The 23,938-nt window shown below is 45.6% G+C and overlaps 1 protein-coding gene across 4 annotated transcripts in view; it reads left to right on the top strand.

The window, feature by feature from the left end:
- Positions 1 to 23,938, top strand: part of SMC3 (structural maintenance of chromosomes 3) — a 463,962-nt gene that overhangs the window by 249,759 nt on the left and 190,265 nt on the right. For all 4 annotated transcript variants that reach the window (XM_075676310.1, XM_075676309.1, XM_075676311.1 and 1 more), the window contains exon 21: positions 3,861 to 4,052. In XM_075676310.1, coding sequence (XP_075532425.1) covers positions 3,861 to 4,052 — 192 coding nt within the window. The remainder of the gene's footprint in view (positions 1 to 3,860; positions 4,053 to 23,938) is intronic.

Below are 23,938 nucleotides of genomic sequence, written 5' to 3'. Positions count from 1 at the left end.
TGATACATTAGAAGTGTACCCTATTCATACGCCGACGCTTGTAACACAGCTAAGATATTCGCCCACCCTTAGCGGAAACGTGCCGTATTAGGATAGTAGTGAAGACAGATGCTGCAGTTTCCTCAGCACGCCGGCCATGCGTTTCTATGTCACTGGCAGCTAAGCGCGCCCATCTGTTTCTGTCTTCTCAAAGTGTACATGGCTACGTTATTGCCGCAAACTTGCCGATATTAACGATATTATTCATCACTGATACGGAAGAAACTGTTTCAATGCACATAATGTACTCACGAGAAGAAAAAAAAAAACATAGCGTTTGGCATGTTCGCCTTGCTCTGCTGGCTGCCATTCTTGTTTTAGTGTCCCGCATCCCACAGCACACGCGGGATGAAAAAAAATTGTTTTTTCTTTTCACGGAAAATTTAACCCATGTAATGATTGCATGTCTGAATTTGCGTCAATTTTTCTGACAAAAAAGCGATCATTATGTGAGTAAGTACGGTAATTGTGGTCATGTTGCCCTTGCAAACTTCTTAATTTCATCCACCCACCTATCTTTCTACCACCCCCTGCTACGCTTTCCTTCCCTTGGAATCCAGTCCGTAACTCTTAATAACCATCAGTTATCTTCCCTCCTCATTACATGTCCTGCCCATGCCCATTTCTTTTTCTTGATTTCAATTAAGATGCCATTAACACGCGTTTGTTCCCTCACTCAATCTGCTCTTTTCTTATCCCGTAACGTTACACCCACCATTCTTCTTTCCATAGCTCGTTGCGTCGTCCTCAATTTGAGTAGAACCATTTTCGTAAGGCTCCAGATTTTTGCCCCGTACGTGAGTACTGGTAAGACACAGCTGGTTATGCACATTTCTGAGCAATTTGTACAGCAGTTAAATCTTGTGGGCTGGCGTAAACTCAGTTACAAGTGACCCAAACTCCTAGGTGCACCATTTGTTTTTGTCTTAGAAGTATTTGGACTCAGTGTAGCCCTAGAAAACGAGCGTTCAGTAGCCCTGCACATAGCAGCTGCCTTTGGAGTGCAGGACATTTCCGGGCCCATAATTTCTCCGTATAGTTGCTCCTTACAGAACAAACAAGTGTGTGAGTATGTAAGCCTTGCGTTATGTCCCTAGTTGGCAAAAGATACGTGCCACAAAGATCTTCCCTACTAAAAAATATTCAGACCTCTTCATTCAATGGAGTGATGGCAACAGTGCCACAAATGACAGCTGAGATGAACTTGATGTATACCTGTCATCTGCAACATCACACAAACCTATTTTGGTGAAGAAAGGATATCTGAGACTTGCCTTGCCAAGGGAATACAGCATAGATTGCTTATAATGTAAGTCGCCGCAGAAGTTGTAAGTGGCACGGCACCATAACCAAAACAACATTTTTCAAAGGCGCTGTGCACATGCAAAACCTGTAGACCAAGCTGTCGCTTGTGTCCAGGAATTTAAGCATATGACTGGTATGTGCCCTCACTTTTGTTGTCTAAGTGGCTCCTCTGCTTTCTAAGGGCAGTAGAGTCACTGCAAAACATTTCATTGACTGCATCAAACTACAACTTTGGCCGCTGACTCCCGACAAGATGACACTGGTTAGGCCTAGCAGGCAAGGATGTGAGGCGGCATACCATTGCTGGAAGCTTGCCCTTGATATGCATGCACACTATAGACGAATACATGTTTGTCTGGCATGAGATCACACATACATGTTGCCGCGTGCATGTGACAGCAGTTTGCTTCAAGCAGGGTTTGCAGGCTATCAACCGGCACCTACCACGAATGCGTATAGGAAATGTTTGTAAATGCACGTACAGGAAAGGGGAAAGCTAGTGTGTGTACAACGTTCCAAAGTGATGAATTTGCGGAACACAGTTAAAACTCAGTGTCGCGAAGGTCGCTCATGCAATAACTACACTTCACAGCACTGTGCATGGTGGCGAGTGAACTTGAAGCACTCTCGCAGCATCGACCAACTTTTTTCAGTGCTGGAATTGTAAAAAAAACAAGAAATTGATTTTGCTGTCGAAATTCATTTTTCCGGTCTGCCTGATTATACAGGCATCTTTGGAACCCTGCTCGTGTTAGAAAAAATCACTCGGCAACTGTATTTATGGTCCTTACACGAAATAGAGAGCCAAAGAGCGGCAATGTGCATGCGTTGGGTGTGGACTGTGCGCCGCTGAAAAGCAGCCGGAGCAAGAGGCTTCCGGCGTCTCCATATTTATTTATTTATTTCTTCATACTGTCAACCCTCTGCTGAGGGTTCTTACAGGGAGGGTTTAAATACAGGCAGACCATATATACAGGTGCATCAAGCAGCAGCGGAATCGTAAAAATACATGTCTAACAATTTTTCAAATTCATAAACATCACTGGCATCTGCCACAAAGCTTGGTATCGCGTTCCAGAGTTCAATCACGGCAGGGAAAAAAGAAAAGCGGAACACATCACTGTGAGCAAAGTATGGGCGTAAAACATATTGATGATTAACACGATTGCTTCGTTTTCCTGAAAGCTGCACATACTCATCTTTGTTGATTTTTAAGTGACCATGTAGTATTCTAAAAAACACTTTCAGACGATTTTTTTGCCTTCGTACTTCTAGTGTTTCTAGTTCACAAGACTGCAACATCAGTGTAACGGAATCTAAACGGCGGTACTTTGAGCATATGAAGCGCACGGCACGACGTTGAACTTTTTCCAACTTTGTAGTCATTTCTTTCTGATGAGGGCTCCAGATGACTGAGGCATATTCAAGTAAAGGTCTAACAAAAGTTTTATAAGCTATCAGCTTTACATCGCGCGAAGCTTGACCTAGTTTTTGCCTTAAGAAATCTAATCTCTGATTTGCCTTTGAGCACACATTTTCTATGTGCGTATGCCATGTCAGATTATGCGTAACTGTAACACCTAAATATTTAAACTGGTTAGCACGAACTAACAAATTACCATCGATGTAATAGTTAAAAGGCAGAACGTTTAATTTCTTAGTCATATGTGTGTATGTTGATTTAATGTAGTTTATATGCATACCCCATAATTTACACCATCGGCTGAAATTTTCTAAACAATGACTAATTCTGAGTTGATCCTGAACATTGGTTACGGTAGAATAAATTAGGCAATCACCTGCAAAAAGCTTCATTTTTACCGGTTCTTCAACAACAGAAGAGATATCGTTTATATATATATAAGAAATAACAGTGGGCCACAAATACCCATGGAGCCAGCACAGTGCTGCCAAATTTGTAGTCATTCCTTGTACGGTCGCTTGCGTCTCCTCCTCCTCCCCATCGCCCTTGTCGCTTGTTCAAAAAGGCGGTTGCTGCGAGGGATTTCCCGGCAAGCGCATTATAACAGGCATTTCGTCTCACGCAGCTGCACTGTAAGAGGTATGCGTATACATTGAGTTTTATGGGAAGATAAACGGGAGTCTGAGAGACAGCATTATATCAGGTCCTGTACTATAAGCGGGTACATTATAAGTGATCTGAGTTGTATTCTAGCGACTATTGGGTCAGAAGAAAATGAAACTTGATTGCCACCTGATTTTGGAGCGTGAGATGATTTACTGTTTTTGCAGAAATAGTTGTGGCAGCTAATGTGCCACAACAACAAGTTATACGACAAACAGCAATTGCAAGCGATTGCTGTTTGTCATACAATTTTTTGAGCTGGCTAGGTATGTTTGTAGTGTCAAAGCGAGCGTTTCTCACTGCTGCAAGCCTGGTAAGACAGTAATATGAATTAAGTGGCTCATGCACACAGCAAGGGATCCAAAAGAGTGGGCATTCTAAGGTGGCCTGATCAAACAGTGAATAGAGTCATGGTGTGGTTGAAATGCAGGAGCGCAGCCTGGCTAGCCTCGACTCGAGCCTGAAGTCAATGGAGTCAACCGAGCAGTCCCTGCGTTCAGAGCTGCAGCAAGACCTCCTGACACAGCTTTCAGTTGCTGACCAGCAGGAGGTAGACCGGCTCAACGATGAAATTCGCCGTCTCACCCAGGAAAACAAGGAGGCCTTCAGTGAGCGCATGCGGGTGCGTTGTTACATTCCACCTCTTCACTTAAGCTATTAAGCTAGGCATCAGGCAGCTATTCATATTTGCAGAAGCTAATTTCATTTCTAGGTAAACTTTTCTTCATGTCGCCTCTATAGGCAAGCTATTGCTCTTCTCAAGTACACTTTCGCATAAACCAGACCATTGCTGCAGTTATGTTGTCATGCTATGGCTTATTTTGCACATCTCTGAAAATCGGGACTAAAGTTAACATACAGAACATGTTGTTATCAAACAAATACATACCTAATTTCCGATGTTCATATTTCATATCCTCTATTTGAAAAACTTTATTTTTTTATCTTGTTTCTGTGTGTTTCCTTTTTTAAATGTTGTGGATTCCGGGAGACGGAAGACAGTTTCACACCAAAGCACACATTTGTAACTAAAGAAGAAGAACGATTAGAGGTGTGTGAATACGAATAGTAGATTTTGAATCAAATCAAGAAAGAAAAAAGCCATATATTGAGTTGGACATCAAAAATATTTCCACAAAATTTAATGCTTAATAATTATGGGCTAGAAAATGCTGTGCTGCAAATGCCTGGGAGTCTCTTAGCATTCCATAACAAGAATGTAGAAGGTGTGGGGTAGCAAACTAGACAAGTCTGGTGAACCTCCCTGCTATTCCTTCCTCCCTGCTCTCTAGCGAGCTTTCAGTAACATAGGTACATAAAAATGAAAATATACAGTGCGATCTACTCACAATAATGGGAACACCAAATTGGTATGCTAGCACATGTTACAGGTCAGTTCTAGTATATGAAGGTCGGGAAAATGTTAATTTATCAATAGAAATTTTGTTGAATTGAATGAAGTGCTTTGTTTCCTCTGACACTAATGAATTAGCGATGTTCTGTTGTATGGAATATCAGTGAAGTTCTCAGTTTAATGGTGAACCTCTGTTTTGCGGCAACCTTTTATTTATTGCATAGGAAGTTTTGCTTTACAGTTTTTTTCGAAAATACAGAAGGGCTATCCCAAGTTTACAGCAGGTGGATTATCGTAAGGCCTATCTGTGCGACAAACGAACTATTGGAGTGCGAATCTCGTGAGTTGCGTTACCGCTGCCGGCAGTAAAGAGCAGGCACTCTCCGCTTTGTTTCATTGTCAGGTTCGGCGTGATTTTCCACTTGTCAAAGATTTTTTGATCTGCAGGGCCAAAACAAGTTCGTATGACGCCCACCCCCTTGCATCCGCAGTCCGTGCCAATGCATGCAACCAGGTCATGATACTTTCGTGCCAGGTGTTGGGCTGTTGAGCACGAGCTCGCAGGATCGAATCCCGGCCACGGCGGCCGCATTTCGATGGGGCGAAATGCAAAAACACTCGTGTACTTAGATTTAGGTACACATTAAAGAACCCCAGGTGGTCTACATTTCCAGTCCTCCACTACGGCGTGCCTCATAATCAGAAAGTGGTTTTTGCACGTAAAACCCCATCATTTAATTTAGTTTAATACTTTCGTGCCAGCCCTGTAAATCCAAAGCTAGACTTGTGATGGGATGCTCAAAGCTACAAGAAAGCAATATGCGTCTACGAACGGCGCTGGTAATGAGAGACCACTGTTACGTCTGTTGTAAACAGGGCGGCCGTGAACAAATTTGTTGCCATCCCGTGCAGTCGCTTTTGTTTGCCAGGCAGTTTGTCGGCTTTACGATTGTCGCGTGTCTGCTGTGAATAGGTCTGTGTCGATTTGGAACCAAACTGTACCTTTAGTTGATGATGCCCGATGCAGCAGCACTGATTATGCCTATTGGCCTAGTCAGTGCCAACAAATGTGGTAATTGGCTGCAAGCTGTCAGGGAATGTTGGCTGCTAGTATATTGATGCGGATGGCTCATCGTATGATCGATCGCGTGATCACATGTGTGGGTCAGATTGACAGCTGTTGACGTGGCGTGACGTTGTTGCCACGTATCAACATGATCTGCATGCTCATCTGTGGCTGGTGGGCCCAACCTTCGCACTTTATGAAATACAAGCTGATTTTGTTGCCATTCCATCTTTACTTGTTGTGTTATCATTCTAATAAGGCCTGTCAACCCAGGCGAACCTTGTACCGACAGGTGGCCCCGGCAGACCCGGTGCCGTTCTGTTAATTGCGGCATTCAGGTGCTGCATGTTCAATCCCTGCAGGGCCGACGTCGGGGGGAGGGTGTCTCAATGAGCAAAGAGCATGTGCATCGAGGCACCTTAATCGGGGAGCACTCTCAGTGCCACGTCAGCTGGGGCGGCCTGTCGGCATCCCTTTTATGTTCGCTTGGACGACGCCAATCACAAGGGGCTCCACGGCGCCTATAGTAGATATTCTAATAGTAAATATTCAATTTATGAATAGAATTATTTGAATGTTGACTATTTGATTCAGTGATATTTGACACATGTGCACTCCTACCGAGATAACCATTTTGTATGTCCCATAGATATCCATACATCATATTTTAGACATTGCATACATCCTATAGATGTCTATACTTCTCCAAGCTGCATTACAAATGCGTACCATGCATAATATAAGTCCCATCCAGATCACGTTGCTGTAATGTTGAAAGGATGTCTCAGCTGGACATAAGTGACCTCTGAGAGATGTTCATTTTAGGGATGCAGGAAGTCCATAGAACATTTAATGGCTCTTTCCTGTTCGCGCTATAATGAGGTGCATGCCTGCAAGTGCCACAGCAGATGTGCTATCAAATACAAATGAAATGCGAACAGCAGAGCATGTGGCCAAAGCATAACTGAAAGCAGTGTGTGCGGCGTCAGCCAGCCATTATGGTACACATGCACGTGCATGTGGTTCGAAGGGAGTGCAGTGCTGCTTGTCCTACTGCGATAATGTTGCCTGTATTTTGCTTGAAGCTTGTATTCTCACCCCGCCACTGCAGTGCCATTCCTACCTGCGATTACTGTTAAGGTGGCTAGCACTGTTGTTGCTCCTCCAGCCTAATACAGTTTTGGTGCTATTCAAATTAACAAATGGGCAATGGCAGATTAAACGGTGGAAACAAGTGCAAAGCAACGCACATTACGAAACTGGGCATGTGCCAGCTATATCATGCTACAGATGTGTCGATGGTGCTAGCCACGTGTCATAATAGTGTACTGCCAGGTGCAAATGGCGCTGCTGCATCGGGATGGGAAAACAACATTCTGACAAATTGCGGGTGACGTTTATCGTAGTAGGGCGAGCATTGCTGTCCTCTACGCGAGAACCACATGCCCACGCATGTGCACAGTGACTGGCCGACTGTACCTTTAGTTATGCTTAACCACACGCTCCACTGTTCACATTTCATTTGTCCTCAATGATACATATGCCGAGGCACACGAATGCCACAGTTACCACCGTTGTCGGAAAGTAGCTGGTGACCTTGTCTAAAATGTTTTAATTTGCAAACATGTAAATGCATAAATATAAATTTAAACACTCATGAGGTAATATAGTTCTAGTGGTCATCAAAATCTGAAAACTGGGCTCACAAAGTTGTCGATCTGTATTTTGATCATTATGAATTATTACGAATCCTGCAATGGGGCTACATGAACCAAGTGAGTTCAGCAAGCACTAGGTTAAACACAAAAGTGAGACTCACAATTCATATTACAAGAATGATTGGCACCTAGGCACATGTATGCAAATATTCGTTGCAAGTTCTAACTGTATACAAACATGTTAAATGTCAATGTAAAAAAAAAGTAAAGAACTTCAGTGAAAATTAATTTTTGAAAATTCAACCTAACTAAAACAAAAGTAATGAGAAAAGGATGTTAACACTCAAAAAATGACTAGTAATCACAATGCCACAATTATATTTAAAAACATTGAAACTGGTTGGTAGAAGGTGTAAAGGTGTTTATTAGCCACCAGCGGTTTGGCCAACCGTCAGCGCAGGGTACGGACTCTCAGCACGAGTGGCGCTCCCTGAGAATAGAGCTGGAGAGCTCGATCCACTAGAAAGCACTGGAGAGGATGGCCCACTATAGTGTTCCTCTTCTTCACTACCATTACCCACCCGGGAATGAAAAAAGGAGCCATCCGGCGACCTAACAGCTCCTCACTATGAGTGGATCATAGTACAGCTTGAGGGGCTCGACGTTGACAATGTCTCGTCCACAGCAGCGCATGTCTTAACACGGTTCAGTGGGTTCGATCATGTAGTTAACTCTTTCGTTACTGCGACAAAATGGTGGTTTTTTATAGATCTCGGAAAAAAATTATTAACCACAAATAACGTTCCAGCGCACATCTCAGCATAGGATATTGTGCATTATGAAATGCTCTTTCCAAACAAACAAATTTATTAAGTAAAACGTAAAAATTCTAGAAAACGTCATTTTTGCTGTGAGTTGATAAAAACAGCAATAAAAGAAACATATCTAAAAAAAACATTAATGTCAAGGGAAATTCAGATTATGCATTTGAAAGATAAATAACCCATGAATAGTGTCTGAGAAAAGTAAATACTCAGTACACCGCCGTCCTTCAGAAACAGAAAAGAAATAGACCAGTTCATTGCTCACGCCATGCAGTGAAGCAGTTCCTGGATTTTGTGAAGCATAGGTGCACTCCATGCATTTCCCACAAAACGCTTGCTTTTGTTCAACTTTGCAGCCCTCATAACACATTTTGCAGTTCCACCTTTTCGGCATCTTCTGAGGATGGTCCAATGAGAAATCCAAGGAACATACTTCACCAGTTCATCTAGAGTCGTACACTTCTTCCAGGACCGATCGCTCTCAGCGTAGCTGGGCAACTACAAGATTATGCATCCAAGCATATCTGTTTGCATTTTTGCAGATTTTCTTTATTACCTCTGCAGAGAAGATGAGTAAGCGATCCCATGCCATTGTAAACTGTCTTGCGCTGATCCGTAGTGCTGGGCCGAGAGGTGCTACGGGTGGCCTTCTTGACGTGAATGGAAGTTGCTTTGCTGCCGATGGCACACATACAAAGCGAACCATGCGAAGTATGCACCCTGAAGATAATTAGCAGAGCTCTCAGGTCGTGCAAAAAGATTGGCAAATAAGCGCACACGAAGAAGGAGACCGCTAAACGTCGCAAAGGAAACCCGCCGGGGAACAGCTGCGGGTGTCCCTCGTTGACTCAAAACATTGCTGCCATCAGTGCTTGAATCTGCTTTGCTGTCATCTTCTGAATCATAACTCGAATCCTCATCACTAAATTGAAGTGTAGGTGTGCAGCGTAGTTCGAGCATGATGCTTTTATCACGACGCAGCCGCGCAGGATGACGCCGTGGGAACTATCGATAACTGTGCAGTGACACCGGCAGAGCCCCTTGGCTGGATTTTACGAGACAAGCGAAACTTGTACTTTTGGAAACTGGCTGAAAATACCAGGTCCACATGTTGGGCATGCGGCGGACCTTCAGAAATACACTTTGGCGGAATAAAACGACAAGCGCTCCAGGTAGGAAGGGGGTTGCAGAGATGGTGTCACCACGAGTGCTCTTCTGGCGCTCTTGGTCATTGGAGCTAAAGGACCATGCGAGATCGACGCACTCTTCAGCATGTCTTGCTGTGGCAGAAAAGGGCGAACATTCAGATGCATCCGACTGGTATGGCAGAATTCTGTCAATGGTATGCGACGGGTGCGTACTGTACAGGAAGAAAAAGGGTGAAAAGCCACTCGTGTTCTGAGTAGCGGTGTTGTACGCATAGGTTACAAAGGGCAGAATGATGTCCCAATTTGTGTGGGTCTTCTTTCAGCTTATGTTGTGAGCATTCACGGATCTGTCGTCGCCTCCAGCGTTGTTCTAGGAAAAATGTCTCTTCATTTCGTCATTTTGCAGGGGCACAAAAGTTGCTACGTCACTGCGGCGGTTTAAGGTTAGTATCACGCTCACAGCAGCGTAAACCACTTAATTTCCTGGTATTTCGCAGTGGCCGGGAACCCACCATACCTGAGTTTCGACTGTGTGTACTGTGTGCAGCCTCCTGCTTGCCTCTGCTATCTTCCTTGTGAGCGATGGGGTCAGAGTGGGGGGGCACATAATACACGTAATATGCGCACTGCAGCCTGACTCTTGCTATATACAGCATAGACCGCTTATAGCACAAGTTGCTGGAATTGCCATTGTCTCCACTGTAACCAAAACAACAGTTTTCGAAGGCTGCACATGTGCAAAACATGTCGACCAAGCAGCCATGCATATTAAAGAATCGAAGCATGTGACTGGGAGCTTTGCCTCCATTTAAATTTATGAATGTTGAAAAGTTAATGTCCAAGTATGAAGCAGACAAAGTAATAAAAAGCTCGGCAGGTGTTACACTCCTGTAACACAAGAAAGCAAAAGTCTGCTGCACATTTGATAATAAATGAAGTTAAATGACTTCTTTGTAGGACATATTGGTGGGCTTCTTCGATTTTCCACTTCTGGCTACCCGCGGGCTGCCAGAGCAAGCCAGAGCCAGAGTCTTTCTCGGGTTGCTCCTCCCACCCCGCGACGCACTTCCGTCGGGTGTTCGTTTTGCTCGGGCTGGACGGTTCTGGCTACCCGCAGGCTGCCAGAACCTGCCAGGATGATTTTGTTCTGGCTGCTCTCTGGAAGTTCTCTGGCTAGCAGACGACTAAAAGAGGCGATGGGTGCTCGCCGCCATCTTTGTGGGGACTTTACGGATTGCAACGAGGGTGCTTGAGGATTTAAATTTACTTCGCTCAGCCAACTGTCTACGGTCATCTTCAGATTTCCTTACTTCTAGCGTTATCTTTTTAGGTGCTAACGCTCCGTTCCGCATTGGGAAGTGGTGTGATACGAGCCGTGGTGAGCCGTTTGAAGCTTTTGTGTGTGTGTGTACGTGTGTGTTCCCTGATGGCTTCTTTGCGGCGGTGATCAGCGCGCCGCGCTCTCATGCGTGCATGTTATCTGCATCGTGTTCCACGCAGGTTGTAGACCCTCATTCACACATTGCGGTATATTTTGGGTTCGTCTTTCTCTGGTGGCGTTCCTTTTCACATATCTCGCGTATGTATATATCTAGCTCCTTTTTCTGCAGTTAGCGAAGGCTTTGCAGCTAGCTCGTGTTCGCTCTGTCTCTCCGTCGTATGCTTAGGTGGCAGCTCGAAACCGATATCTGTTCGAACTGCAGGCCGTTGATCTAAGGATGCACTGATTGCACTCGGTACATTAGACACACATACATGGGCTTATTGCTCTCATATCATGAACAATGTTGTTTTTCGTGTGAAACGTTTCTCTGGTCACAGGCGGCGTACATTGTCATGCGCCAGCCGCGTGCCCAGCTCCTTGGGGTCAAAATGAGAAGCACCATCAGCTATGACAAACTTTCTGAAATCAAAGCCCAAGCAGGTCGGCACGAAATTTTATGCGTATGAGACGTACCCGGTATATCCTGCCTTTTTATGTCTCGTGATGACACAATGCCAACGCATCAATGGCGCCGGTGGGCGACGTGATCGCTGCGAGCAGGGATCCTCGAGCTGTCGCTTTCGAGTATACAATCACTTACGCGCGATTTTGCGTCTTGTCATCCGCCGCGTCGGAGGCCATCTGTTGCGCTCCGCAAGGTGAGGTTGGCCCATTGCGTGTACTGCGCTGAGTCGCGTGAAAGTGATCGTATCCCTGGATGCAACTATATATTTTCTAGCTGGCAACGCATAAATGGGCCGACTACGCCGGGCACGCCCTGGCCTCGCCAGGCGCTGCCATGCTGGTAGCTTGTTTACATTTGGCCAGCTGTATCGGCGTTTGATTTTGCAAACTTCGGGCAGGTTCGGGTTGTCTTGGGATCCCAGCCTACGTGACTTCCTATCAAAACCGGAACTAGCTGGCTGCCAGTGGGCTGCCAGAACTCTGAAAATCGAAGAGGCCCGGTAATGCATTAAGTTATATAATTGGGGCTAGACTTCTTGCAAGATAACGAGCCACTATGGGAAGTACATGTGTGGCACTAAGGCGACCTCCTTACGAAAAGGTGCAGTGGCACGCGCTTTTTTCGCAGTGGCAACAGCGTGCACGCTCCTCCATCACTCGCCACCGGCAACCGGCACCGCCGCTGCTCTGACTGTGACGTAAATGCCCAGAGCACGCATGCGTGCTTTTCTCTGCAAGAACACCCTGTGCAACAGCCATTACTAAACTTAAAATTCAGCAGACACTTAGGACTGTTTACGTGTGGGAATGTGAAAGCATTATACCATTTGTAGACCTCGGAACATCATCAAGGCGCTCATTTTATACTCATGACATGGCGCCACCTTTCCCGCACCATCACCCATGCCGTCCAATGATGCTTGCGCTAGTCAGCGAGATGACTGCGATAGGACGTGCGGAATCGGGCATGCACTAGGCACACCTTTAGTAAGCCAGAACCGTAGAGCACCCGTGGCTTCAGGGAAGTGTGCTCGTATCGCACACCGGGGGCCCGGGTTCGATTCCCATCCAGTCCATAATGTATCGAACTTTGTTTTCAAAGCCACTAATTTACTTTGTTTACAGGAACCTCCCTATGAAATGTGATGTCAATCTGAGCATTTTTTGGCTTGTTATAGCGAAACTTCTATGTTTCACTGATTCATCCGTGAGTGCCAAAAACGCACTGCAGGAAAGCCAACTTGCACATTGCGTAGAACACTACAGTTTACATTCGCAGTACCCCGCCAGAGTCGACGGGCCAGCCAGTCAGTGCTTGATAATGGTGCAAAGTGACAAGCTGAACTAGACGATGAGCAAAGTGTGAACAAGGTGAAAGCAGGAGCCAACGTTTCGACAAGTGGACTTGTCTTCTTCAAGGCTTCAAGGCGTTTTGCTCATCGTCTTGAATTTCCATCTCCTGCATTCCCTGTGTTTAAGCTGAACCAGAGTAGTATATGTGCACAAAGTTCACTAGAAGCGCAAGTTATGTCTGCTAGGCATGGCACCACCCCTGTTGCAGTTAACTGAGCTTCGCTGCTTATTGGAGACAGCAAGTGAGCATGAACACGGGCTCGTGTTAGGATCTCGAAAAAAAAATAAATAAAAAAATAAAAGCCCCTTTTTTAAAGCAAGATGGTTGAATGGCAGGCTACCCAGACGAACTGTATATATCTGCATATTGTTACATGTGTCACGCAATGCATTCCCGGCCGTCACCATATGTAGGCCGCGGCTACAGCGCATGGCAGACGAAGAGGCTGCCGTATGCGAATGCAAGCATAGAGTCATCCGTGAAAGTGTAAGTCTGTGCGTGTAATCAATGGCTACATGATTTAAAATAAAGGCTAAGCAACTTATATGACATGTGTCTTCATTCAACTTCAACGTTCAAAAAAATACAATCCTAAACAAGCAATCAAATCACATATGTATAGCAGCGGGTCGCTCAGCATTTCTTGGGTTTTTTGCATGGTTTTTGGCTTTGGACTTTGACTTTGATTCAATTTGCGTTGGGGGAAAGCTTCGCGTTCAACCATCTTTCTTTAAGAAGGGGGCTTTGTTTTTTCTTTTTCTTTACTCATTGCAGCCTTGGCCATTTTTCGTCACGGCGCAGTTTTGCCAAGGGTTGCCAGCAACAGTTTTTCCAGAATAGACCATAGACGCCTAAGGCTTTCGTCCTTATAATTTTTTTAACCCTTTGAGGGTCGATTTTTCTCGCGATATGCGACCGCCCAGGGTCGATTTTTTTTATTGAAAATTACAATTCTTCTTGGGGACTTATTTCGGAAAAAAAAATGTACGTAATTTTTCTAGGGTGACCGTAAAGTGAGAAAAAATATTTAGCGTTGGTAAATATTTACTCTTTATTCATGAATAACAACAATAAAAAAGCGAATAAAGTTATAAGAATTAAAAATTTGAAGCATTTATACAAATAGTTCAAAGCTTTAAAAATGCACACACGAAAATGTTTCGCAACCCTCACCTGTTCCTGCTCTTACACTAATATTTACATCCATAGCGTAATCTAACTGTATAGGTGCGCGCACTCAGGAAAACTGTGTGGTTGTGTGCCCGTCAAAAAAGCAAGACATGTGACAAACTTCCGCTAATCTTCATCTTATCGCCAACCAAAGGCAATTAGTTTTCGCGAGCTGACATGTGAGCGGAGACCCTTGAATGTCAATGCCCAGAGCTTGAATGGCGTCTAAGCCCAGAAGGGAAGTGCCTTGGTTCGTGATGTGAAATGTCACTACTGCAGCCTTGTTGCGGAACTTGACGAGAACGGAGGAATGTCCTGAATGCAGAATTTTTTGCTGCAAATATTTCTTGAGTCGAAGACTTGAAGGAGATAAGGGAAAAAACCTTAAAATATGCTTCGTACAGGGAGCTGCCCATCAGCGACACCGTAGCTTCTGTATCCACGAGCAACTTGAGTATAGTATTTGCAATGAGGACTTCAACAGGAATTGTTGCCAGATGGAAATTTGGGGCTTGAATTATAAGCACAAACGGGACTGTAGTGGCTGATTCTGTATCAGCAGTAGCGGAAACAAGTTGCGCTCGAGCAGGAGACTGTCGCTGCATTTGGTTCTTCGAACGGCAAACAGAAGCGTAATGTCCCACTTCCGCACACACGGCAGGTAACGTGCTTTGCGGGCAGGATGGATCTGCGGTGAGGTGAACCACGTCGGTAGCAATGGACTGCGATGTCTCGACTGCCTTCGCAGAGTTCGGGCCGGGCGTCACGTTGGCTGGCCTCTCGAGGATGCGACTGTCCGCCATGCTGTTGAGCGCCATCTTGAAGGCGCCAGGTCGAGGGAGAAAGGTGGCGGGGACCGCCATCTTGCGCGCCCGGGTGAGGAAGGTGATGGCTGGTGACGCCATCTTGGCGTTGCGTCGAGCCGCACTGAACAGACGAGCTGTTGAAGACTTGAAGTTCCTTGTCAACTTGCTCCACGCTTCGTCCGATTTTCTAGGCTTTCTTGAACGTGAGGGATGATCATTCGTAGAGGAACCTTTCTCGTATTCTTGCTGATGTGATGCCTTGCAGGATTTGGTCGCGAAAGGACTCGTCCTGCCAAGCGCCAAATGCACAAGCAGGCACCAGCCTTTGTAGCGCGGTGACGAAGTCCTGAAAGGTTTCCCCGGGTAGTTGCTTCCTGTCCCGGAAGATAATGCGGTGCACCAGGGGATTGGTGCTTTCTTCGTAGTGCTGGTAGAAGATGCAAAGAATGTTTTTGAACGTAGTAGCTGTGAGGTCCGTTTGCGTCGCGAGGTCGTAGTAGAGACGCTGCCCCTCGAAGCCCCAGTTACTAAGTAAAATGGCTTTCTTCCTGTCGTCTTGTAGGACCTCGCATCCGGCCGCTTGAGAAACGGGCAAAAAGAACATTTCCATGTGGGCCACGGTACCGAAGGAGTACCGGGTAATGCAAGAAAAGGTGGCATGGGGGGTGTGAACGCCATGCTGGGCACCGAGAACAAAGGCGGGGGAGTTGAGGTGGATGGAGCAGAAGTAGACGTAGTGTCTTGCATGCCCGAAGCAGAATAAGAGCAGGAGTATAACGGCCAGGGCACGTAGGAAAAGAGTAAACGGTTTACCTTGTCGCCAGTTTGTTGTAGCTTCGATGGGGCGGCCGGACGGAGGACCTACGGCATGAGGCCTAAACGCCCGGAGTGCGCAGTACCGCAGAAAAAGAGCCGAACTGATTAAGTTGGGGACCAGGCAAAGAATGATTTTATTTCAGCGAGGGGAAACGCAGCAGGCAACTTACAGCGTTTGGCGCTGAGTGGCGCCCTGACGTAAACGACCCAAAACCGAAACCAGAAGCCAACACAGGATACCACAATCGTGAAGTCATCGATAGCGCTCAGATGGCACGTCAAGTCGCCCGATCTCGCTTATTATCCTCGCAGCATCTGTAAAAAGAGCGTTACGACTGGTGCTATCGTGATGTTCAGTTCGCTACAGGGGCTTGGGTGCTTCTTTGGTCACCATGTCGTCTGGTCGGCCTCTCCCAGAAGCTTCTCTTTCGCTACACAAGGCCTTGTGAAGTCCTACGCCAAGTTAACGAAGTCAATTACGAGATCGCATTGTTACAGTTTCATCCATCCTCAAGTCCGCCGCCTGTTGACATCGTGCACGTTTTGCGGCTGAAGCCATACTTCGCTCGCAGTTGTTCGTCTACCATGCGCCGAGACGGCGCTTCACTATTTGTGGGCCCTGTTACGGAAGGATGAACGAAGAGAGGAAGAAGAAGGTTGCGAGACGCTGGCTGCTGCGGGTTGTTGGGGGTTAGCCATCTTAACTACTCAGACTCATTTTGTGTATATATTGTAAATATAATCTTCTATACACCCAACATCCCCGTAACAACACACCCACACACACACAGTCGAACTTGACTATGTCGAAGCCATTTGCATCGAATTATCCTGTATGTCGAACAATTTCTGAGCACAGTATACTGCCACGGCGGCTGCACTCCGATGGGGCCGAAATGCGAAAACACCCATTACTTAGATTTAGGTGCACATTAAAGAACCCCAGGTGGTCGAAATTTCCGGAGTCCTCTACTACGGCATGCCTCATAATCAGGAAGTTGGTTTGGCACGTAAAACCCCATAATTCATTCATTCAAGCACAGTATAGTTATAGCGAGAATATATAGCAAAAGTTACGCTTACATCGAACAAATATAGAACATCAAGCGGCACAAAAGTGCCCCAGTAGTTGGCTTTCCCTCGTGGTGGCACTGTGTCGCGTTGGGCGAGTCTGCACCCTCCTGGAAAAAAATTATCCTGGCCCTCCCGCAGCGCTTGCTCAGACAGCTTATTGGAGGCTCTTGTGCCCTCGTCATGCAAGCCATAAAAGTTTGAAGTGGCTCGCTGCTTCTTGTTCATTGTGTTTGCGCCTTATGGCCTTTCTCTTGCAGTGTTGCCGTGATGGCTAGTGCGAAGTGGCAGAATTTGCCTTTTGCCGTGAAGCTCAAAATCATAAATCGAGTCGAATGTGGTGAGAATTCGGATGTTGCCGCAGCGTACAAGATTCCAAGGAGCACTCTCAGCACAATCTTGAAGAATAAGGATGAGATTAGGGCTAAAGCGGACAAACGGCCCGGTGCCCGTGGTGTCCGGCGTGTACGCGGGACCGTGTATAAGGCGTCAAGGTGGCCCTGTACAAGTGTTTTATTTGAAACTGCTCCAGGCGTGTCGGCTTCCGCGTGCCCGGGGATGACTAAAATTTCTGATGAGTGCGACGAAGCCATTGCCAATGTTGCCGAAGTTTGGAGCGAGCTGTCAGAATTTCTGGAAGCCGTTGACGGATCAATGATAGACGAGTTTGTGAGTGCGGATTATGGTGTCGCGACCACGGGAGAGCCCAAAAATGAAGATTACATTGCCGACATCGTACCGAGCACAAGTGAAAGCGGGCACAATGAAGAAAGCAACGACTATCCTTCGCCCACATCCTCTAAGGTGATTGGTGCACTCGCACTAGTCTAGCACTTCTATGCGAATGTGAAAAGTCGTGGACTCAGCTGCTCCGACTGTTTAGACAATGTGGAGTGCGTGCTGTTGCAGGCAGCGAAGTTGCCCAAGCAGAAGAAGATACAGGGCTATTTCATGGTTAACTAAGCTAGTTTTATCAATAAAGTGCTTTTAAACGGTATGTGCTTTTATGAGGTCCAGTTCTTTAGCAGGCTTATATCAAATTATGCCCTGTATAGAACTATAGAACTGATAGGCGTTATTTTGAGAGTTCAATGTAACCGGGTTCGACTGTATATATCTATATATATTGCAAATTACCATTGCATTAAGAGAAAGCTTGTAATTGTGTCTGTCAGGTAATCTTATTACCAGCCATACAAGTGATTATCTATGATGTATGGTGAACCATGGTGGATCAAAAAATTATTTGAATATATACCCTGAAATAAATAAAATCTCAAGATGATGCAATGACAAAAGGCAATGAGTGCTTGACAGAAGTCCCTGACCCTGCACCGTAGCAGCAGTGAATATTTGCAGGCATTGATGGTTGTCCCAGCCAGTCAATCTTCTTCAGTCCATTCAGAATGGATGAAACATGCTCTTCGTTGTTCATATGAATCTTGATGGTGTTGCTGAAATGCTTGGGTTTCCATGTTATGTGCGGCGTCAAGCATCCCATGGGCAATAGAGCTGTGAGCGCACTTTCCACTACGTGAGCCGGGAGCGATGCTATTAGCCGTCACTCAGAGGGGTGAACTGTGACTATCGCCCTTGCTGAAGTCTGCCTCTGTTGATGAGCTGCAGTCTCGGGTGCTCAAGAATGGCGTCCCTTGCATGGCACATCAAACCAGGCAACGTTCTTGTCTGCTTCATCTGGCAACTGGTCCCATGCCAATCATCGCACCTGATAGTTTGAAATCAACGGCTGAGTGAGTCACTAAGTGTGCATCTCTTCGTCGGAGTCCTTCTTCGTTCTTGGATGGTTTCTTTCATGTGACTTTCGAAAAGGGCCATGGGCTGATTGGCAGTCACATTCTTCTCAGAGAATGCTCTTGTCATATGGGCAATTGGCTCTCCTGTAGAGCGTTCACTTCCATTTTGAGAGTCCTAGCGGTTATTGAGCTTTGAAAATCAGCATTTATTGCGTCGCTTAGGTTTAAAAAAGCCCTCAGCAGGCCACAGAGCTAATTTTGATTTTGCACGGGAAGTTGTTACGTGCCCTAGTGTTCTACCGCAGGAATTTTCAAATTAGTTTATTCATAACAGAGATAGAAATATTTGAAGTGCCATGAGCTCATGATTTCGGGAGGAGAGTGTCATCGCCAACATAGTCATTCTCTCCACTTGCCCTGTTTAGCCTCCAGAAGTGGAATCCCTTCCCTGCGTTCTCCTATACTGGAGTAGGAGGATCCCGTGAGAAATATGTCATGCGCTCAGCCTTTTTTCTCTTCCTCTCGTTTTTGCTTAGTGGCATACCTCTGGTGGCGGTCTTGCTTGCAAACTGTTGCATTTGTCTCGTTTCACACAGCAGACGATTTTGCGTGCTCTGCACGAGAACACTTGACAAGTCAGTGCCACAATCACGAGCACTGAGGCAGGTGTGAGAGGATGAAAGAGCATGATCGTGGTACTGGAACATGGTAGAAAATGACATGGTTTCGTTCTCTGCACTGGCGACTACGTAACGTGGGAACAAGCAGACGAAACAAAAGTTTATCTGTCTTTATGGTACGAAATAAAACAAAAACACGCAGACATTCGGTTTGTATGTTTTATTATTTCTCTGAACTTTAATTCGTCTATTGAAGCAACAGATTAAACAAGTAACTGATGCCTTGAATAGTTCTTGAAGTCACAGCGAAGCCACAGAATCAATGTGTCCATAAGTCACAATATGCTGATGATGAAGTTAATATGCTGGTTGTTTACAGCCAAGAAATGGCTTCATGTTGCAAAATTATTTCATTTAAGAGAAAATCGGTGACATCTGTGGAGCAGCTTGTTGGAAGCGCTCTGATGATTGCATAGCATGTGGCTGCCATCGGCGATTCGTATGGCTTGTGTAATAGCAGGCGTGAGAAACTTCTTAAGTCAATGACAGAGGTTAGCTCTCATTGTGGACACCTGGGCTCGCATGTCAGTTTGCACAGTCAAAGGGACACCATCGATGGGAACATAAAGTAAGTTCTGGTTCATTGGGAGTGTCAATGGAGGAGTTCAGCATGATTAAAATAATCCAGTACTATATCCTGGATCTGCATGGTCTAGTTTTCCATCCAGGAGGGTCTATAATTGGTCTGCGACAAATGGCGTAGCTGGGGTGATGGGGACCGATGGTGCGAGGTGTTGGCGAGTAAGCGGGACGAGTAGCGGCGAGGATCGTCATATCGGCGAGGAGAGGAGGGAAAAGTAGCTCCAATACCAGGACGACCAGGAAGTGTGGCAGTGACGAGGTACGTGGCCAATTCAGTGGCGATGGGAGCAGATTGGCTTGGCGTCCAGAGTTCTCGACTCAGTAGGGTTGCAGAATCTGGGAGAATACAGGTTGCTGCGAGGCACAGCTGTCGGCACTGGTCTGGACTCGGGTCAGGAGACAGAGCAGGCAGCAGGAAATCTGACATTGGCGAATTCTTGCCACACAAGTGCCTGAATGAGAGATATGCCGGTGCTGTGGCGCAGACTGGTCAGTGGTTTAGTCAAGTGGGCGTGGAACAAACAGGGTTGGACTTGCAGCCTCAAGCATGTTGCAAACGATACGCGCCAGATTTTGATTGAAGGGGATTGTATTGATAAGGTCGACACAGGATGACGTTGCAGCCGTGTTAGGGAGACGGGAGAACTGTGGAATGACGCGGTGGCTTTTAGCCAGCTTGAAGCAGCGGCATTCCTTGACAATGTTCCTAATAGTGGAAACATTGTTGTAGATCAACAAGTTGAATGCCTCTTCTGCGATCCCTTTGAGGAAGTGGCCTACTTACCGTATTTACACGATTGTAAGTTGACTCAAATGTAAGTTGACCCCCCCCCCCCCCCCCCCATATCGTGTGTGACAGGGAAAAAAAGAAAGAAGAGCACACTCGTGGGTGCATTCCATAACGAAAATTTATTAGTAGCTGGCATGGTCACTAGACAACTACTGCTCACTAGTGCTGCCATCGTCACTGCTGCTACGGTCCCACAGCACGTCACCGTCCAGCGAAATTCCGCATTTGGATACATAGATAAGTCCACGTCGAAAGAACCCACCCACACAGAGCCGTCAGTGAGGCTCTTTTGACATGACCGGTCGGCGTAAGTTCGCGGTCTTCTGCCGCCAGCCACTCATACTCACGGCAGAGTAGGTCTTTAAAAGGCGAAAATCCAGGCTTGTCTCATGACCATGTCGCATGTCACTGTCAGGGACCGATCGCACATTTCGGCGACGGACGCCGCAAGCTTGGCCTTCAGCTCCGGAAAGCGTCCCGACTTCGGCCCGCGGAAACCTCTTTGCTTGCCGTCACAGGTGAAAATTTTGCTTCGCTGCCGTCGCCACTCTCGCACCACCCATTAAACATCAAACTTGCGGCCGGCTGCGCAGGTATTTGTTTCTTCAGCGTAAAGGATGGTAGCCCTCTTCAACACCGCTGTGAACGAGCGCCAAATGTTTAGTGGACTCGGAGTACTCATGACGACTGAGGAAGCACAGAAGTAGCACGTGGCCGGCAGTCAAATCGAACGCATGAAAGCATAGAATAAAGACAAAATTACATGGAAAGAGAAACACGCAAGCCGCGAGCAGTGTCTGCTCTTCCATGAACTATCGATACTCCCCACAAGCACCGCTGTTCTGAGGGTGCCGCCGCAAATGGAATAGCGGAACTTCCATGAACTATCGACAACCCCACGAGTACTGTGTGCACTGTAAAACTCTAAAAAATGTTGAAAAACCCTTCCGAAAAGCAAACAAACGTGCGGAATAGCGGAAAGCTACGGGTGGGACCGTGGAGCAAACATAAAATTGGAACTACGTTGTGGCTCCCCTGATATCCCGTTGGTCTCGCTTCTTTATGCGGGGCCATGTTTTGGTTTCGGTTGTAAGTCGACCCCCCCCCCCCCCCCACTTCAGATTTTCAAATTTAAAATAGAGAGGTCAACTTAATATCGTGTAAATATGGTAGTAAACCCGACCATTTTCTCGTCGACTTTGTGACAAAGAGCGAGCACGTCTTGTATTTGCCAGACATATTATTAAGTGGAAGACTGCACTTTGACAGCAAGCTATTTTCTTGCAGCCAGTTGGCGACCAGTCAGGTTTCCAAAGTGGTCACAGAATTTGTGCTTGAAGGCAACCCAGCCAGACAACTAGTGCTCGTGTGTCCAGAGCCAGACACGTGGTGTTCCACCCAAGTAGAAAATGACATTTTGCAAGCATTATGGTAGGGCCCCAGCGGTTCTGCTAGCTAACACGCTCATACATGCTGACGCAGTACTCAATGGCTACATTATCTTGACCAAAGGATATGCCAGGATCGCGAGGATTGGTAACCGTGACATACATAGTTATTGAAGTCGCAGGGGTAGATGCAGATTAAGTGTCGTCACCGATAGCAATGGTGGAAAGCTGGTTCGTGTAGCCTATGCAGAGCTCTGTGGTGAGGACAAGAAACGCCAACCTCCAGCAAAATGCTATGTGAACAAGGGATAAAGCACTGAAGACTATTTACAATGTATATTTACAAAAAACGCTGCAACGCTGGCTAGTTCAGCCGACAGCTCGAGTCTCAGGAGCAGTTCGTCTTTTTTGTCAGAGCGCCCGCATGCATTGTCCCAAAAGCAACAATGCAATATGCATGTAACATTATGAAGTTGAATTTTTATGCTGTGAGTTTTGTAGATGCCTAGCTATGTTGAAGTGTAGGAAAGCTAAAGGCGACCTTGGAAAGTATGTTTCTGAACTTTGAACGAGTGTCATCTGTTGTCACCTAGGAACATAAAAAATTATAGTATTAGTGTAGTCCTATTGTTGCAGCAATTGAGCATGACAACAGTTATGAAATTTGGAGAGGCAAAATGTCCCTCGCAAAATACAGGATTAGGATAATTGTGGGAATGACCATGTGCTATGAAACATTGGTTCATTTATTTATTTATTTATTTATTTATTTATTTACAGTACCCTCAGGGCCCAGAAGGGCATTACAGAGGGGGCGGGTACAATTATAAAAAAATAGAACACGTTCAAACAATGATTAGTATTTAGGTGATAAACTCAAAACATAATGAATTGTTGCAATCTTGAAAGATAATGCCTCCTCGATGTAGGTGATGGAGGGGGGAAGGCGGTTCCACTCGGTGCTGGTTTTAGGTAGAAATGAATCAGAGAAAACATTTGTGGGACAAAAAGAAATGAACACTTTAAACCGATGATCAAGATGCAACAACATGTACAAAGGCTCTGAAATAAGGTCTTGTTGCAGTGAGTTATTTTGGTGAAAATTTTTTTTAAAAGGCAGAGACGGGAAATTTTTCATCGAAGCTGCAAATTAATAAGGCCAAGGTATGACTGCATTAAAGAAAATAATTTGAAAGGATGAAAAGTGCTGACCTGCTCTGAACTGACTCAATGGTACCTGCTAATGTTTTTTGACCAGGGTCCCAGACAAATGATGCATACTCTAGCTTCGATCTAATTAGTGTTTTGTTGAGCAATAACTTCAAATGGAGTGGGGCTTTAGAAAAATTTCTGCGAATGTAGCCAAGAGATCTGTTTGCATTGTTCGTGATATGATCGACGTGCGCATGCCACGAAAGGTTACTGTTTAGCTGGATTCCAATATACGTATGTATATAGGAAGTCACGTGCTCAAGGGTGGTTTCATTGATAATATAGCTGAAAGGAGTTGGTGAGTTTGAGCGACGCGAGACAGATATAATTTTGCATTTAGTCGGATTTAAAAACATTAGCCATTGTGAGCACCACCTTGAAATGTTATCTAGATCTGTCTGAACCATAAAGTTATCATGCTGATTAGTTATTTCATGGTATAGAACGCAATCGTCGGCAAAAAGTTTAATAGAACTATTAACTATCGCAGGTAAGTCATTTATATAAATTAGGAATAATAATTATCCCAAGACGGAGCCTTGAAGAACACCTGACTTCACGGTGCAATGCAGGGATGCAGAATCGTTAGCTGTTACAAACTGGGTACACTTGTTTAGAAAACATTCTATCCTTTTCAGAATATTAGGGTTGATATTAAGAGTACTAAGTTTAAGAAGCAGTAATGCCAGCTCTAGTAGGCCTAGAAACAAGTTGCGTAAGATTAAAATTTAGGCACAAGTTAAGGAAATATTGACGTTCGGCGGACGTGCCGACAACGAAGGTTGATACCAAAGTCCACTTTATTTTGGGGAAATTAATATCGCCTAAAAGGAATAACAGCGAGTGTGGAAATTTTGAGAAAAGAAAATTCAGATTGTCATGCAGTT

The sequence above is a fragment of the Dermacentor variabilis genome, unplaced genomic scaffold (genome assembly GCF_050947875.1).
Source record: "Dermacentor variabilis isolate Ectoservices unplaced genomic scaffold, ASM5094787v1 scaffold_12, whole genome shotgun sequence".
Taxonomy (NCBI): Eukaryota; Metazoa; Arthropoda; class Arachnida; order Ixodida; family Ixodidae; genus Dermacentor; species Dermacentor variabilis.
This window is presented reverse-complemented; position numbering and strand designations above follow the sequence as displayed.